Source organism: Bufo gargarizans, chromosome 1 (genome assembly GCF_014858855.1).
Source record: "Bufo gargarizans isolate SCDJY-AF-19 chromosome 1, ASM1485885v1, whole genome shotgun sequence".
Classification (NCBI taxonomy): domain Eukaryota; kingdom Metazoa; phylum Chordata; class Amphibia; order Anura; family Bufonidae; genus Bufo; species Bufo gargarizans.
The window spans coordinates 423773758-423793199 of NC_058080.1; the positions used below are offsets into that span (position 1 = coordinate 423773758).

Here is a 19442-nt window from a genome sequence, read left to right on the forward strand (position 1 = left end):
TGTTTTTAAAGATATAAAGCCTGTTGAGTTTTTTTCCCCTAATTTTCCAAGTTTACTCTTCTTATTTCAATTAATCCTAATCCTAATATAATTTGTGTCAAGACTTCTTTCCAGTAGTCATCTCATTTTCATCACAGATAGGAATACAATTAGGTAGCGTCTCTTTTATAGGATGACACCATTGACAAAATGTTAACTCTATATAGGTCACAAAGCATGGGTAGAACACTCTCCCAAGTATGTCAATGTCAACTATTGATTTCAATTTCATCCATGTGGCAGCGTATCCCTGAACACATGTTACCAGAGCATCAAGGAAAGGGGATTATTTCCTCATGCCTTTGTATCTTGCTTGTAGCACTGCGCCTATTCCAGACAGTCCAATAGTGTGAGATCTGGATTGGTCTTTGGCTTGGTTTTCACAATGGAGAGTTGCTTTAACCATGCTAGTGCTTTTAGAGGTGGCCTAGAGGAACAAGGGGCCAGATTTACTAATGTGTCTGGGCCTAAAATCTGTCTATAAAGTGTTATAATTTTGCACAACTCAGGTTTCTACACTTTTTTTTTTTGACTTGAGGGTTTAGCCTAAAATGGACATTCTGTGCCAAAATTCCACCATAATTCTGACTTAAAAAATTCTGTCTCAAAGTAAGCCAAACATTAGTTAGTATAGCGTCAGAGAGAAGTGTCTACCCATCCCTGCACCACACCTATCATCCAGCCTGAGCCACTGTGATAAATCTGGTGAAGATATAACCTCCTGGCACTCTGGAAGTAATAACTTGGAGTCGGGTTCCCACCCCGTATAGTAATAAGAATAGAAAAACTCCAGTTGTTTTTATGTCAATTGATGTTCTGTTTATTTTGACGTGCGGCTTTGAAGCCGCACGTCAAAATAAACAGAACATCAATTGACATAAAAACAACTGGAGTTTTTCTATTCTTATGTGATAAATCTGGTGCAGGTCTTAGAATTAGTAAATCTGGGCAAAGGTAGTTCCTGGAGAGTAAGTAAGTAACCTGCCATATAATAATAAGTAGTTCCAGATTTTGTACAAGACAATCATTAAGGGCAAATAAAATAATTATTTTAGGCACCAGATTCCATTATTTTGCATAATTTTGTATCAGCTCTAAATCCACATTGACACAATACTGTTACAGGAGTAATCCCATCATGGAAAGTAATGACATATCACTGGGATGTGTAATCTTTGTCTGATTATGAGGTTGATCTGGCAGGACCCTTACTAACATAACAATGAAGGCCCTAAAGGTTGCTCTAGTGATGTCTGGTGCTCCCAACAAATGGATGGGCAGAGAACTACAGCCCGACCCCATTTCCTTGAAAGCCACTGAGTTGTGGAAAACTGTGATGTGGCCATAGCACCAAAGCAGCCCTGAGGCCCTTCATTCTTAGTATCAGTGGGGGTATAGTTGCTGATAGGATCTGCATGTTCTCAGCTCAACATGGTAATCATATTTTACTTCTTTACTTTTATGGAAGAGGTTATGTAATTGTGTGTAACTGTGTGTTATTTATGCCATTGTAATAGAAATGTAAAGATGTTTCTGTTTGGTGCAGAACAGTCCTCTGGATTTAACCTGGAGTTTGAGGTCTCTGCTATATATAGCTATGTCATGCTTGATAGTGTTTTACCGACACTGAATGCAGTCACCTGTGCCTTCTGGATGAAATCCTCTGATGTGACCAATTATGGGACACCAATATCATATGCCATTGATAATGGCATTGACAACGCATTCCTTCTCACAGACTATAACGGGTAACTAGAACATGTTGAACTTTACAACAGCATATACTTGTGTTCCTCTATTCTGTGCAATCTGTCACCCGATGCTCTTTTCCATACTTATCTAAAACACCATAATACAGCTTTTCTTAGCTTTTCTCTAGTCTGTAATAAATTATATGGCAATGGTTGTTCTCTAAACGTAGTTTGTGAAGCTGTCATTTAACTGTTTTGTAGTGAACAACATTTTTAGAGAATCAAATAGTTTAATTATTCTCTCTTATTTGTTTAACACATGTTATTTCCATACTTAGTGAATATATTGCAAACACAGATCTGATGAAAAGAATAAATACCGGTGGATGATGATATGTCTGGTGCACCAGTTGTGTGTGCCCCATAGAGGGTGACACGTTATTGCCTGTTAACATAGTAGGATTGTAAGTTTCACTTGATGGACCTGTGTCTTTTTTCAACCTTATCAGCTATATAATTAAACTATATTCGCCCAATTTCCAGTGTGTACATTCAGTCCATGTGCTGGAGAATACCCCCAGTGTATACACTGAATGAGTCCTAAGATGCCTCTATAGACAGAAAAAGAGCATCCTTTTGGCATCCACTGGGCAAGTATTTGTTACTACATATGACAGAATGGCCTACTATGCTTTTATATAGTAACATAGTAACATAGTACATATGGCCGAAAAAAGACATTTGTCCATCCAGTTCGGCCTGTTACCCTGCAAGTTGATCCAGAGGAAAGCAAAAATAACCTGTGAGGTAGAAGCCAAGTTTCCTCACTTTAGGGGAATAAAAAATTCCTTCCCGACTCCAATCAGGGAATCAGAATAACTCCCTGGATCAACGACCCCTCTCTAGTAGCTATAGCCTGTAATATTATTACGCTCCAGAAATACATCCAGGCCCCTCTTGAATTCCTTTATTGTACTCACCATCACCACCTCCTCAGGCAGAGAGTTCCATAGTCTCACTGCTCTTACCATAAAGAATCCTTTTCTATGTTTGTGTACAAACCTTCTTTCCTCCAGACGCAGAGGATGTCCCCTCGTCACAGTCACAGTCACAGTCCTGGGGATAAATAGATGATGGGAGAGATCTCTGTACTGACCCCTGATATATTTGTACATATTAATTAGATCTCCCCTCAGTCATCTTTTTTCTAAAGTGAATAGCCCTAATTTTGATAATCTTTCAGGGTATTGTAGTTGCCCCATTCCAGTTATTACTTTAGTTGCCCTCCTCTGGACCTTCTCCAGCTCTGCTATGTCTGCCTTGTTTACAGGAGCTCAGAACTTTACACAGTACTCCATGTGTGGTCTGACTAATGATTTGTAAAGTGGTAGGACTATGTTCTTATCACGGGCATCTATGCCCCTTTTGATGCAACCCATTATCTTATTGGCCTTGGCAGCAGCTGCCTGACACTCGTTTTTGCAGCTTAGTTTGCTGTTTTTTAAAATTCCTAAGTCCTTTTCCATGTCAATGTTACCGAGTATTTTACCATTTAGTATGTACGGGTGACTTGCATTATTCCTTCCCATGTGCATAACTTTACATTTTTCAGTGTTAAACCTCATCTGCCACTTATCTGCCCAAGCCTCCAATCTATCCAGATCCCTCTGTAGTAGTATACTGTCCTCTTCAGTGTTAATTACTTTACACAGTTTAGTGTCATCTGCGAAAATTGATATTTTACTATGCAAGCCTTCTACAAGATCAATAATAAATATATTGAAGAGAATAGGGCCCAATACTGACCCCTGAGGTACTCCACTAGTGACAGTGACCCAATCTGAGTGTGTACCATTAATAACCACCCTCTGTTTTCTATCATTGAGCCAGTTACTTACCCACATACAGACGTTTTCTCCCAGTCCAAGCATTCTCATTTTATATACTAACCTTTTATGTGGTACAGTGTCAAATGCTTTGGAGAAGTCTAGATATACGATATCCATTGATAAGTCCTCCTCCCACTGCTGTTAGTATCACCTGTAGTTGCCCTGACTCAACAGAGGGCATCAATTGGGGAGCAGTGATCTGACAGTCTTTCAGCGGTTAAGACCACCTTTGGGGCAACTGCAGGACTGGAGCATGCTGGATTAAAATATTTCTCTTTCTTAGTCCTGTTTATACTAAAACCATCAACATAGGTATGTTTCCAAAGGCCTCCAAGGACCCCAGGAAGTACTGTCAGCAGTTTTGGAGGGTCAAAACTATTGACGGGCTGCCTTTAAAACCTAATTTTTACAACGTTTAATTAAACATTGTGTAACATGGGAAACTAGTTGCACAGCTTAGTTCACTACTTAAAAATTTTTTTTAACACAATCCAAGAGTGGTAGATACTGCACAAGATCAAAGGAGTTATCCTACAAAAAATATTCAACATTTTCAAACTAGCTGGATCTCAATAATTGCATGTAATAAAAAAATAATTGTATAGTTAAAATGTATTATTCAAGAAAGTATATCGGTATAGACCCACCTTCTGTTTGTTCTATTCCTAATTTCTTTGTCCACCTTGCTGAGGTGGACACACATGCTTCATCTCTCCCAGTCTACTGTTAGAAGTTGACTTTCGACTCATCTGAGACTGTATACTGTAACTAAAATGTAGGCTACTAATGCTGTTCTCACTGAATAACCTGTTTTATTCTACAGATGGGTGCTTTATATTAATGGCAAAGAGAGAATAACCGATTGCCCTTCCGTAAATGATGGTAAATGGCACCATATTGCTGTTTCTTGGACAAGTACTGATGGGTCTTGGAAAGTCTATATTGATGGAAAACTCTCAGACCATGGAAAAGGCTTATCAGTGGGAAAACACATACCTGGTGGGTTACAGACTTTCATAAATAGCAGATCCACAGGTGTAGCGTCAATACAACTATGAGGGCCCATTTCCACTCAAATATAAGGTGCAGGTAGTGATAATGGAAGGTGGTGTGGAAAAGTGAACATGGTCCCATCCTAAGTATTACTATGGAGTCCCTTAGTTACCTCTGATGTTTAAATCATCTTTTTTCTGGAACATTACTGTATTCTATATTCCTGTAATATGACATAATTGCACTATCCATATGGTAGATTTCTTTTGATTGTGTTATTCCTGAGCTATGATACCATAGTGTATATTATCTCTGTATTGTGACATAACTTTTGCTATTATTCCTGTGCTGCAATGTCACTGAAAAGATAAGCCCTGTATTGTGAGATCATTGTATTGATTATCCAAGTTTTGCTCTGAGATATCTGTGCTGATTATCCCAATACTGTGACATTACTGTGTGCCCTATTTTTGTACTCTGGCATCTCTGTGTGCATTATCCCTCTGCCTAAAGAGATAAAAATAATCACAAGTAGTTCACTTTTTGTACTTGATGCTTAAGGTAGTCATTCTGGAATGGAGCCCCAGTAAAGCCCCAAGGCCACTTCTTATGTGTATCATCACTTATCTGTATCTACATAAGCAATGGAATTTAAAATTAGAATTTACAGGGAAGATTTATCAAACAGGTGTAAGGTAGAATTGGCTTAGTTGCCCATCGCGACCAACCAGATTCCACCTTTCATTTTTCACAACTTCTTTGGAAAATGAAAGGTGGAATCTGATTTTTTGCTATGAGCAAATAAGCCAGTTCTACTTTATACCAGTTTCATAAATCTACCCCAAGTTTTTCTGAGCAGTTCTAACTTTTCTAATAAATATTACTCTTTGTATTGGTTATCCAATTATAAGAGCAAGTTCTCCAATTTATTACTAAAAAATCTATTTAGAAAATAGGCAATACTAATGTTTTCTTAATTTAACCCATTAAAATGATTGCACAGCTTGACAGCTGCAATAACATTTCTCACGAATCAGCTCTACAAAGAGCTCTCGAGACATAACTAAGCTCACTTGGTGATTGATGAAGCAATTTGTATTTTATCAAAGCTATAAAACGTGTAATAATAATTCTAAATGTTGCAAAAACCAATGAAGAAAGCTAAAGTATATGTGTTGTTGAGCATACATTGATTCATTCTGGCATTCCAGGAGGTGGTGCTTTAGTCCTTGCACAAGAACAAGACCAGAGGGGGGAAGGTTTCAACCCTGCCGAATCTTTTGTTGGATCAATCAGTCAGCTTAATATATGGGATTATCCACTTTTACCTGAACAGGTACGTTTCGCATGGCTTGTGGCTCAGGCATGACTTGAATTTTAATAATTATACTGCACAATATCTAATAGTAAAAGTATATATTTTAAAGGTGAAATTATTGGCTACTTCATGTCCACATCATCTTCAAAAGGGAAATGTGTTAGCTTGGGCTGACTTCCTGGCTGGTGTGGTTGGAAAAGTTAAAGTAGACAACAAGAGCATATTCTGTTCAGGTATGATTTTCTGTTTTTGTTTTGTTTTTTTCTTGTATACTGAAGCATATGGTAGCTTCCACTTCATTGGTGATGTTTAACTCTGAAATTTGAGCAGTACAGACTACATTATTCCTTAAAAAGACAAATGGTCTATACATCCAAAATGCAATGTTACTAAGTTAGTATTTTTTTTTATCCAAAGCAAACGCAACCTTCTTAGGATACATTTTTAGAACACAACATAAGACCACCAAAGGACATACTGTAGAGAAAGTAGGTACAGAGGTTTCAGTCGCCTCTGGGCCCTGGTGCCAAATGGCCTTCTGCATTGCAGATTTTTATGTGGAGTCCTAGAGTTTTCAACCTTTTAGATATTGAAGAACTAGCTACCAAATCATCAATATCAGATCTGTGGGGGCATGATATCTAAGTATTTGTAAAGATGGAATATATTTGATTTGGAGCTTCACTGATAACTTGTAGGTGGATTTCGCTTTCACCCTATGTAGTTCCACTGTTCAGGATTAGCTGCTTAACTAGGCCCATTTTTTTTAACCATAGAAAGGTAAAAAGTAAAATCATTGTTTTACTTAAATGGGTTTTCTCATCAGAGGCAACCTCATTCAAAATGTGATTCCTGCTCTCCCTTCAAGCCGCCAATTTTACTGGGGAAATATAAGATAAATGGCCATCATTGTAATAAAAAAATGGCTCAGAATAGGAGTCATTCATACAACATAACTCTTAGTCCTAATAGACATGAGAGAATCTCTTTAATGTTTATTTTGCATGATTATTATTATTCCGATGTGTAGACCAGTATTTATTCGTTTTGAGATGTCATTAGCAGATCACTCATATGGGTGAAAGGAACATTTTTTAAAACAAAATGATAACAGGGTATTGTGGTTTATTCAGTTCATGAATTATCTATTGTGATTTTATTGAGGTAAATTGATTTTTTGACAATTAATTAATGAAATAGTCTAAACATGGCTCATATGCTTTCCCTATACCAGTGCAGTAAACTCTTATCTCTTCAAGGTGAAATGGTACTATATATCTCCTAAATGTGTACTGCATCCCCTGGCTAGTTATATAATTCTATAGTGTGATCTGCCCATGTCATCACCCATTATAAATCTTTGTCACTTTCTCTGTTGCTAACTAAATGCCAGGGTTCACATGGCATGCCATGCGTCATAAGGCTAGCACTATGTTTAGTCTTATTTAGATAGAAAAAGGATGCATTATACTTAATGTCCATCATGAGCTAGACTCCTGCTGACCTCTACACTGGTATAAAAAATATATGTGAACATTAAAGGGGTTTTCTGGTTGCCCAAAAAAAAATATAACACCAGCATTCAACTATGATGAATTATATAAGTGAGATGATGAAGTTCTAAATGAATTTTGACACCAGAAAAATTTTGATCTTTGACCCATGCCCTGTGTTTACATCCCCCTCACAGGGTGTGTCTGTAGAAACAAGTCTCTGCCTCTCCTTCCTCTCCCAGCTTAATTGTCACAGATCCAAGCCTGCTTGAAGCCCTGCTGAAAAATCCCTCCCTAATGCACAGTATCAATGCTGACACCATGTCTTTAGACAGGGCCTAGTAGAATGAGACGAACATCAACCTCAGAGGCAAGGTCATCGATAATGGTGTGTTGACAGAGCAGAGCCTTGCAAGCCTTGCCAAACCTCAGATGTAGACATGATGCCATTGGGATAGGGAACCAATGCAGTGGAAAAAGTCACATGACATGATGGAAAATGGGGCATAACATGTAGACAACGTGTTGCTTACTATCAATTTATGTTGAAGGTTACAAACGAGAATTAAAACAAGAACACTATTTTATCAGACTGTATTACCTTTTTAAACAATTCAAACTATATAGAAATAATTGACATATTTGATTTTCTTGTAGATTGTCCAGTCTTGGATGGATTGTCACCTCATTTACATGCATCCGACAGTGATTTAAAACCAGGTTCCAAGATCAGCTTGTACTGTGACCTTGGCTATCAGATTGTGGGCAGTTCAGAACAATGGTGTCTTAACCTAGGAGATTGGAACCATCCTCTTCCACGCTGTGAAAGTTAGTATTCTTCTAGACATTTCAGGACATGAAGCAACATGATTTTGAGGCTAATATTCATACCTGCTGAAATGATGGGGGAAGTGGAGCTCACTAAATCTTGGAAATTATGAGGTTAACACTAGATAATGACCATAAAGCTCTTAATGTCAGGGGAGGCTTGTAGTCTTAGTATACATTATCACAGAATAAATTTGAAATCCTGAGCAGTAGGTGATCATTTAGAACTCGCTCAAAATATTGCCTTCAACCTTAAGGCCTGTTTAAGTGCTTTTAGTGCAAAACGGATGTAGTTCCAGAATTTTCAATTTATGGCTGATAATGGGTTATAAATAAGATTTGCTTTTAAGGCAGTAACCACTTTGCATTAAATTGGTATCCCGTGCTTTAGAATGTGCACCCATCTGCTGCTCAAACCTTTATAATGTCCTTGGATTTACATAAGTATTGATGTCTAAATGTATTTGGTTAACCTGAATATCTACTCTCCTAGCTGAACTTCTCCACTGCAATAAAGTTAATATCTAGTATTATATGTAGAAATTCATTTTTAATGATGTGTCAGTTTTGGTGTTTTGTTCCAAAATTCATAATTTTATTAAGGAATCAGCTGTGGAAAGCCGCCTCATCTGAAAAATGGTATTAATACTGATGAAAACTTTTTTGCTGGAAACACTGTCACATACCAGTGCAATACTGGGTATTACCTGCTTGGAGATTCAAGGATGTTTTGTACAGATAATGGAAGCTGGGATGGTACCTCACCAATGTGTTTGGGTATGTACATTTTAAACAGTCAATTTTTTTTAAAATTAAGTATACATTCCATATAATTCATATATAGGGCTTAAAACAGACACTCACTGTATATACGGGATAGGTTTATTGATCAGCATGTACCAGAATTTTGCCCAAAAATTGGTGTACATGCTTTACACCATATTTCTTATGTGTTTTAGAAACATTTTGTCACAAGGGAGAATAGCTTAGCAAAAAAGCGTTGCTTCTTGGGAAAAAAAGGTATTGTCTAAATGAGATGCTGCGTGCCAAAAAATACATAAACATATTGGCGCATGTTTTGGAGTAAGCTAAGCCAACAAATAGGTGGTATCAACTTAGACTCGCCAGATCTCATCCAGCATCAGTCATTTTGTTAAATTAGGTGCAGTTTAAGACTAAATTTACATTGTCTAACTTTTAGACAGTATTAGTAAAATGTGGTCCACTATCTGTAGCTTCAGACAGTATTTACAGTATTAAAGCATTTACTTTTCAGCATATGCACCATTTGTGCAAATGATTGATTTAAAGGGTTATTCCAAATTTGTGATATTGATGACTTATACTTGACCTATAGGTCATCAATATCAGATTGGTGGGGGTCTGACTCAGGGCACCCCCACTGATCAGCTGTTGGAAGGTGCTGCACCGCTAGAGCAAGAGCTGTGTTCTCTTCATTGTTTACCTGCACGCCATCTACTTTGGTGGCGCAGTGTAATTCCACTTTTCTGTTTCATTCACTTGAGTGGGACGAATAGGTGTAATTAGACTGTATCACCTATACAATATAGATGGCCTGAAGGTAAACATTGATGAGAACACAGCTCTTGCACTAGCGGTGCAGCCCCTTCAAACAGCCTATCAACAGGAATGCTAAGAGACAAATCTCAACAAAAGTGAAATTGATGGACTATCCTTAGGATAGGTCATCAATTTTATGAAATTGAAATAGCCCATTAACTGTGGATGGAAACAAACTCAGATGAAACATGGTATGTTGAAGAGTATGGAACACAAACATACAGTAATACACAATCAAACAAAGTCTTTCTTGTTTTAGAACTCTAGTTTGACTCCTAAAAGGAGCAGGTGACCACCCACTATGACGAAAGGGTTGTTAAGAGAAAGAGAATTTCTTATGTATGTGCAATATGTAGCATAAGGAGGTAGTCCTGAGTCCTACTCAGTACACGACTGTGTACTCCAATGATGGTCCTCCAGATTGGAAGTCAAAGGACTCCTAGACAGCGAAATAGGTAGAATATACTAATAATGCAGTAGTGTACAAGAAGATACAGTAAATAAGAAGAGGATGTGATAATAAATAATTACATAGTGTGTATAGTCACACAATGGAGTTAGGCCTTGACTCAGTGATTGACTTACATTTATATATTGAGATCACTCTTTCTACACAGAATGGAAATATATAACTTTTAACTGTATTCCTTATTTTAAGATGTTGATGAATGTGCAGTTGGATCAGACTGCGATAGACATGCATCATGCACTAATACCAATGGCTCCTACATTTGCACCTGCATACCGCCATACACTGGTGATGGAAAAACATGTACAGGTAAATATGGTAGGTGGTTGTTTGTATAATAGCAACAGAACACAGAATGCAGCTTCCTTTAAAGGGGTTGTCCCATGAGACCTACCCATGTTTGTATGATCTATTAAGGCATATGGATATTATTGAGGTTTGTCACCTGCCTGGTACTTCCTTAGCTGCTCTCAGGTTAAAGAGGCATGACAAACTCTTTCAGTACCCTGTACAGTAAAATAAAATAGTTTGGGGTATTTTACAGAAATTCTATTGTGAATATTATAGTAAATAGCATTATCACCTAAATTAATGAAGTTACTAAGTTCTTGAGTTCCTTTTTTCTCGCAAATTAATTATATTAATGTACAGATAATACTTAAAATGGTTATACTTTGATTAAAGGGGTTCTTCTGGAAAGAAAACTATGAAAATACTGAAAAACATGTTATTATAAATAAACTGTTAAATGATTTTAATTATATTATTATTATTATTATATTTGTCTAGGGGACAATCAGTGGAAGAGTTAAAATGGCCGCTGTCAGATTCCTCGACATGGAATCTGTCCTCCTAATGACACTGCAGGGAGGCCTGTATGAGAAAGCAGAGCACAGAGCAGGATCCTGGTTCTCCACCTATATGAGCATTGTCAAGCATGAAATTATGTGTAAATGACAGCTGAGATAAGCTCTTATCTGTCTGCCTCAGGAGTTACCTCACCTCGAACACACAAGCTGAAGTGTTGTCTAATAACACTCCTCCCCCACAGCAGCATGTGTCTGGTTCTACAATTCAGTCTTCAACTACGAGATGAGGAGAGCCCCGAAGCACATAGACACGCTTATCTCACCTTGCATCTGCACATAATATAGAGCTTCACAGTAGGGATGAGCGAACCCGAACTGTATAGTTCGGGTTCGTACCGAATTTTGGGGTGTCCGTGATACGGACCCGAACCCGGACCCGGGTTCGGTGTTCGTCGCTTTCTTGGCGCTTTTTGAAAGGCTGCAAAGCAGCCAATCAACAAGCGTCATACTACTTGCCGCAAGAGGCCGTCACAGCCATGCCTACTATTGGCATGGCTGTGATTGGCCAGAGCACCATGTGACCCAGCCTCTATTTAAGCTGGAGTCACATAGCGCCGCCTGTCACTCTGCTCTGATCAGCATAGGGGGAGGTTGCAGCTGCGACGTTAGGGCGAGATTAGGCAGTGATTAACTCCTCCAAAAGACTTCATTCAGAGATCGATCTGCAGCTGTGGATGATTGAACTGCTGCAATTGAATTGCTCACTGTTTTTAGGCTGCCCAGAGCGTTTTTCAGTCACTTTTTTCTGGGGTGATCGGCGGCCATTTTGTGTCTTGTGGTGCACCAGCACAAGCTGCCAACAAGTGCATTTAACCCTCAGTAGTGTGGTTGTTTTTTGGCTAAATCCTACATCAGGGTCAAGCTGTCACACCAAGTGCATTTAACCATCAATAGTGTGGTTATTTTTTGGCCATATACTACATCAGGGGCAAGCTGAGCCTGTCATCAAGTGCATTTAACCCTCAATAGTGCGGTTGTTTTTTGGCTAAATCCTACATCAGGGTCAAGCTGTCACACCAAGTGCATTTAACCATCAATAGTCTGGTTATTTTTTGGCCATATACGACATCAGGGGCAAGCTGAGCCTGTCACCAAATGCATTTAACCCTCAATAGTGTGGTTGGTCAAGCTGTCACACCAAGTGCATTTAACCATCAATAGTGTGGTTATTTTTTGGCCATATCCCAGTCTAATTCTGTTCGTAACCGTATCCCTGTCACCCAGCGCCTAAATAATAGGCCTCAAATTTGTAGTCTGCTAAATCTGTGGTTATTGCTGTGGCTGGGCGAGTTATTTAGTGTCCTTCAAAGCACAGTTTTTGTTCTGGGTTGAAATACAATTCCCAATTTAGCAATTCTCTAAATTATTGGTTTCTGCTGTATCAGGCCTACTTTAAATTTATCCCTAAAAGGGAATATTAGATTCAAGGTGCTGATAGGGTCATTCTCAATAACTTCACACACACGCTACTGTGCATATCCCAGTCTAATTCTGTCTGTAAACGTATACCTGTCACCCAGCGCCTAAATAATAGGCCTCAAATTTGTAGTCAGCTAAATATGTGGTTATTGCTGTGGCTGGGCGAGTTATTTAGTGTCCGTCAAAGCACAGTTTTTTTTCTGGGTTGAAATACAATTCCCAATTTAGCAATTCTCTAAATTATTGGTTTCTGCTGTATCAGGCCTACTTTAAATTTATCCCTAAAAGGGAATATTAGATTCAAGGTGCTGATAGGGTCATTCTCAATAACTTCACACACGCGCTACTGTGCATATCCCAGTCTAATTCTGTCTGTAAACGTATACCTGTCACCCAGCGCCTAAATAATAGGCCTCAAATTTGTAGTCAGCTAAATCTGTGGTTATTGCTGTAGCTGGGCAAGTTATTTAGTGTCCGTCAAAGCACAGTTTTTGTTCTGGGTTGAAATACAATTCCCAATTTAGCAATTCTCTAAATTAGTGGTTTCTGCTGTATCAGGCCTACTTTAAATTTATCCCTAAAAGGGTATATTAGATTCAAGGTGCAGATAGGGTCATTCTCAAAAACTTCACACACACGCTAGTGTGCATATCCCAGTCTAATTCTGTCTGTAAACGTATACCTGTCACCCAGCGCCTAAATAATAGGCCTCAAATTTATAGTCATCCAAATCTGTCGTTATTGCTGTAGCTGGTCAAGTTATTTAGTGTCCGTCAAAGCACAGTTTTTGTTCTGGGTTGAAATACAATTCCCAATTTAGCAATTCTCAAAATTAGTGGTTTCTGCTGTATCAGGCCTACTTTAAATTTATCCCTAAAAGGGTATATTAGATTCAAGGTGCAGATAGGGTCATTCTCAATAACTTCACACACACACGCTACTGTGCATATCCCAGTCTAATTCTGTCTGTAAACGTATACCTGTCACCCAGCGCCTAAATAATAGGCCTCAAATTTATAGTCATCCAAATCTGTGGTTATTGCTGTAGCTGGTCAAGTTATTTAGTGTCCGTCAAAGCACAGTTTTTGTTCTGGGTTGAAATACAATTCCCAATTTAGCAATTCTCTAAATTAGTGGTTTCTGCTGTATCAGACCTCCTTTAAATTTATCCCTAAAAGGGTATATAAGATTCAAGGTGCACATAGGGTCATTCTCAATAACTTCACACACACGCTACTGTGCATATCCCAGTCTAATTCTGTCTGTAAACGTATACCTGTCACCCAGCGCCTAAATAGGCCTCAAATTTATAGTCAGCTAAATCTGTGGTTACTGCTGTGCCTGTATTAGTGTAATACTGTACCTAAATAGATAGCCAGATAGTGTTAGGTGTCTTTAAAAAAAGGCCTGAATTTGAATTCAATACATTGGGCCAAATAATATTTTTGTTGTTGTGGTGAACGATAACAATGAGGAAAACATCTAGTAAAGGACGCAACGCGGACATGGTCGTGGTGGTGTTAGTGGACCCTCTGGTGCTGGGAGAGGACGTGGCCGTTCTGCCACAGCCACACGTCCTAGTGTACCAACTACCTCAGGTCCCAGTAGCCGCCATAATTTACAGCGATATTTGGTGGGGCCCAATGCCGTTCTAAGGATGGTAAGGCCTTAGCAGGTACAGGCATTAGTCAATTGGGTGACCGACAGTGGATCCAGCACGTTCACATTATCTCCCACCCAGTCTTCTGCAGAAAGCGCACAGATGGCGCCTGAAAACCAACCCCATCAGTCTGTCACATCACCCCCATGCATACCAGGGAAACTGTCTGAGCCTCAAGTTATGCAGCAGTCTCTTATGCTGTTTGAAGACTCTGCTGGCAGGGTTTCCCAAGGGCATCCACCTAGCCCTTCCCCAGCGGTGGAAGACATAGAATGCACTGACACACAACCACTTATGTTTCCTCATGATGAGGACATGGGAATACCACCTCAGCATGTCTCTGATGATGACGAAACACAGGTGCCAACTGCTGCGTCTTTCTGCAGTGCGCAGACTGAACAGGAGGTCAGGGAGGAAGACTGGGTGGAAGACGATGCAGGAGACAATGAGGTCCTAGACCCCACATGGAATGAAGGTCGTGCCACTGACTTTCAGAGTTCGGAGGAAGAGGCAGTGGTGAGACCGAGCCAACAGCGTAGCAAAAGAGGGAGCAGTGGGCAAAAGCAGAACACCCGCCGCCAAGAGACTCCGCCTGCTACTGACCGCCGCCATCTGGGACCGAGCACCCCAAAGGCAGCTTCAAGGAGTTCCCTGGCATGGCACTTCTTCAAACAATGTGCTGACGACAAGACCCGAGTGGTTTGCACGCTGTGCTATCAGAGCCTGAAGCGAGGCATTAACGTTCTGAACCTTAGCACAACCTGCATGACCAGGCACCTGCATGCAAAGCATGAACTGCAGTGGAGTAAACACCTTAAAAACAAGGAAGTCACTCAGGCTCCCCCTGCTACCTCTTCTGCTGCTGCCGCCTCGGCCTCTTCTGCTGCTGTCGCCTCTGCCTCTTCTGCTGCTGCCGCCTCGGCCTCTTCTGCTGCTGCCGCCTCGGCCTCTTCCTTCACCTCTGGAGGAACGTTGGTACCTGCCGCCCAGCAAACGGGGGATGTACCACCAACACCACCACCTCCGTCACCAAGCATCTCAACCATGTCACACGGCAGCGTTCAGCTCTCCATCTCACAAACATTTGAGAGAAAGCGTAAATTCCCACCTAGCCACCCTCGATCCCTCTCCCTGAACGCCAGCATTTCTAAACTACTGGCCTATGAAATGCTGTCATTTAGGCTGGTGGACACAGACAGCTTCAAACAGCTTATGTCGCTTGCTGTCCCACAGTATATTGTTCCCAGCCGCCACTACTTCTCCAAGAGAGCCGTGCCTTCCCTGCACAACCAAGTATCCGATAAAATCAAGTGTGCACTGTGCAACGCCATCTGTGGCAAGGTCCACCTAACCACAGATACATGGACCAGTAAGCACGGCCATGGACGCTATATCTCCCTAACTGCACACTGGGTAAATGTAGTGGCGGCTGGGCCCCAGGCGAAGAGCTGTTTGGCGCACGTCCTTCCGCCACCAAGGATCGCAGGGCAACATTCTTTGCCTCCTGTTGCCACCTCCTCCTACTCAGCTTCCTTCTCCTCTTCTTCCACCTGCTCATCCAGTCAGCCACACACCTTTACCACCAACTTCAGCACAGCCCGGGGTAAACGTCAGCAGGCCATTTTGAAACTCATATGTTTGGGGGACAGGCCCCACACCGCACAGGAGTTGTGGCGGGGTATAGAACAACAGACCGACGAGTGGTTGCTGCTGGTGAGCCTCAAGCCCGGCCTGGTGGTGTGCGATAATGGGCGAAATCTCGTTGCAGCTCTGGGACTAGCCGGTTTGACGCACATCCCTTGCCTGGAGCATGTGCTGAATTTGGTGGTGCAGAAGTTCATTCACAACTACCCCGACATGTCAGAGCTGCTGCATAAAGTGCGGGCCGTCTGTTCGCGCTTCCGGCGTTCACATCCTGCCGCTGCTCGCCTGTCTGCGCTACAGCGTAACTTCGGCCTTCCCGCTCACCGCCTCATATGCGACGTGCCCACCAGGTGAAACTCCACCTTGCACATGCTGGACAGACTGTGCGAGCAGCAGCAGGCCATAGTGGAGTTTCAGCTGCAGCACGCACGGGTCAGTCGCACTGCGGAACAGCACCACTTCACCACCAATGACTGGGCCTCCATGCGAGACCTGTGTGCCCTGTTGCGCTGTTTCGAGTACTCCACCAACTTGGCCAGTGGCGATGACGCCGTTATCAGCGTTACAATACCACTTCTATGTCTCCTTGAGAAAACACTTAGGGCGATGATGGAAGAGGAGGTGGCACAGGAGGAGGAGGAGGAAGAGGGGTCATTTTTAGCACTTTCAGGCCAGTCTCTTAGAAGTGACTCAGAGGGAGGTTTTTTGCAACAGCAGAGGCCAGGTACAAATTTGGCCAGCCAGGGCCCAATACTGGAGGACGAGGAGGACGAGGATGAGGAGGAGGTGGAGGAGGATGAGGATGAAGCATGGTCACAGCGGGGTGGCACCCAACGCAGCTCGGGCTCATCACTGGTGCGTGGCTGGGGGGAAACGCAGGACGATGACGATACGCCTCCCACAGAGGACAGCTTGTCCTTACCTCTGGGCAGCCTGGCACACATGAGCGACTACATGCTGCAGTGCCTGCGCAACGACAGCAGAGTTGCCCACATTTTAACGTGTGCGGACTACTGGGTTGCCACCCTGCTGGATCCACGGTACAAAGACAATGTGCCCACCTTACTTCCTGCACTGGAGCGTGATAGAAAGATGCGCGAGTACAAGCGCACGTTGGTAGACGCGCTACTGAGAGAATTCCCAAATGTCACAGGGGAACAAGTGGAAGCCCAAGGCCAAGGCAGAGGAGGAGCAAGAGGTCGCCAAGGCAGCTGTGTCACGGCCAGCTCCTCTGAGGGCAGGGTTAGGCTACTTTCACACTAGCGTTCGGGTGTTCGCTTGTGAGCTCCGTTTGAAGGGGCTCACTAGCGGCCCCGAACGCATCCGTCCAGCACTAATGCATTCTGAGTGGACGCGGATCCGCTCAGAATGCATCAGTCTGGCAGCGTTCAGCCTCCGCTCCGCTCAGCAGGCGGACACCTGAACGCTGCTTGCAGCGTTCCGGTGTCCGCCTGGCCGTGCGGAGGCGTGCGGATCCGTCTAGACTTACAATGTAATTCAATGGGGACGGATCCGTTTGAAGATGACACACTATGGCTCAATCTTCAAACGGATCCGTCCCCCATTGACTTTCAATGTAAAAGTCTGGACGAATCCGTTCAGGCTACTTTCACACTTAGAATTTTTTTTACAATATAATGCAGACGGATCCGCTCTGAACGCTAGTGTGAAAGTAACCTTAGCATGGCAGAGATGTGGAAAAGTTTTGTCAACACTCCACAGCTAACTGCACCAACACCTGATACGCAACGTGTTAGCAGGAGGCAACATTTCACTAACATGGTGGAACAGTACGTGTGCACACCCCTCCACATACTGACTGATGGTTCGGCCCCATTCAACTTCTGGGTCTCTAAATTGTCCACGTGGCCAGAGCTAGCCTTTTATGCCTTGGAGGTGCTGGCCTGCCCGGCGGCCAGCGTTTTGTCTGAACGTGTATTCAGCACGGCAGGGGGCGTCATTACAAACAAAAGCAGCCGCCTGTCTACAGCCAATGTGGACAAGCTGACGTTCATAAAAATGAACCAGGCATGGATCCCACAGGACCTGTCCATCCCTTGTGCAGATTAGACATTAACTACCTCCCCTTAACCATATATTATTGTACTCCAGGGCACTTCCTCATTCAATCCTATTTTTATTTTCATTTTACCATTATATTGCGAGGCAACCCAAAGTTGAATGAACCTCTCCTCTGTCTGGGTGCCGGGGCCTAAATATATGACAATGGACTGTTCCAATGTTGGCTGACGTGAAGCCTGATTCTCTGCTATGACATGCAGACTGATTCTCTGCTGACATGAAGCCAGATTGTCTGTTACGGGACCTCTCTCCTCTGCCTGTGTGTGTGCTGGGCCTAAATATATGCCAATGGACTGTTGCACTGGTGGCTGACGTGAAGCCTGATTGTCTGTTACGGGACCTCTCTCCTCTGCCTGGGTGCCTGGGCCTAAATATATGCCAATGGACTGTTTCAATGTTAGGTGACGTGAAGCCTGATTCTCTGCTATGACATGCAGACTGATTCTCTGCTGACATGAAGCCAGATTCTCTGTTACGGGACCTCTCTCCTCTGCCTGGGTGCTGGGCCTAAATATATGACAATGGACTGTTACAGTGTTGGCTGACGTGAAGCATGATTCTCTTCTATGACATGCAGACTGATTCTCTGCTGACATGAAGCCAGATTCTCTGTTACGGGACCTCTCTCCTCTGCCTGGGTGCTGGACCTAAATATATGACAATGGACTGTTGCAGTGGTGGCTGACGTGAAGCCTGATTCTCTGCTATGACATGCAGACTGATTCTCTGCTGACATGAAGCCAGATTCTGTGTTATGGGACCTCTCTCCTCTGCCTGGGTGCCGGGGCCTAAATTCATGACAATGGACTGTTACAGTGGTGGGTGACGTGAAGCCTGATTCTCTGCTATGATATGAAGACTGATTCTCTGCTGACATGAAGCCAGATTCTGTGTTATGGGACCTCTCTCCTCTGCCTGGGTGCCGAGGCCTAAATATCTGAGAATGGACTGTTCCAGTGGTGGGTAACGTGAAGCCAGATTCTCTGCTATGGGACCTCTCTCCAATTGATATTGGTTAATTTTTATTTATTTTATTTTTATTTTTATTCATTTCCCTATCCACATTTGTTTGCAGGGGATTTACCTACATGTTGCTGCCTTTTGCAGCCCTCTAGCCCTTTCCTGGGCTGTTTTACAGCCTTTTTAGTGCCGAAAAGTTCGGGTCCCCATTGACTTCAATGGGGTTCGGGACGAAGTTCGGATCGGGTTCGGATCCCGAACCCGAAAATTTCTGGGAAGTTCGGCCGAACTTCTCGAACCCGAACATCCAGGTGTTCGCTCAACTCTTCTTCACAGTGGTGATACAGACAGAGACCTGAATTTACATAGGGCTCTGTGCTTTGTATTCTCACACAGGCTGTCCTGCTGTGCATGCCCAGGAATCTGACAGCGTCCAATTTAACTCCTCCACTGATTGTCCCCTGGAAAAAAATCTGCCATTATAAATAATGAAAGGCATCCAGGAGT

The 19442-nt window shown here is 42.3% G+C and overlaps 1 protein-coding gene across 3 annotated transcripts in view; it reads left to right on the forward strand.

Annotated features, from left to right (window-relative positions):
- Window positions 1–19442, forward strand: part of SVEP1 (sushi, von Willebrand factor type A, EGF and pentraxin domain containing 1) — a 250409-nt gene that overhangs the window by 72230 nt on the left and 158737 nt on the right. For all 3 annotated transcript variants that reach the window (XR_006387049.1, XM_044271731.1, XM_044271743.1), the window contains exons 10-16: window positions 1586–1787; window positions 4443–4618; window positions 5824–5948; window positions 6040–6163; window positions 8081–8251; window positions 8855–9028; window positions 10491–10610. Coding sequence is in view for 2 of the 3 variants with exons in the window: in XM_044271731.1 (XP_044127666.1) it covers window positions 1586–1787; window positions 4443–4618; window positions 5824–5948; window positions 6040–6163; window positions 8081–8251; window positions 8855–9028; window positions 10491–10610 (1092 nt within the window). In the remaining variant the exon portion in view is untranslated. The remainder of the gene's footprint in view (window positions 1–1585; window positions 1788–4442; window positions 4619–5823; window positions 5949–6039; window positions 6164–8080; window positions 8252–8854; window positions 9029–10490; window positions 10611–19442) is intronic.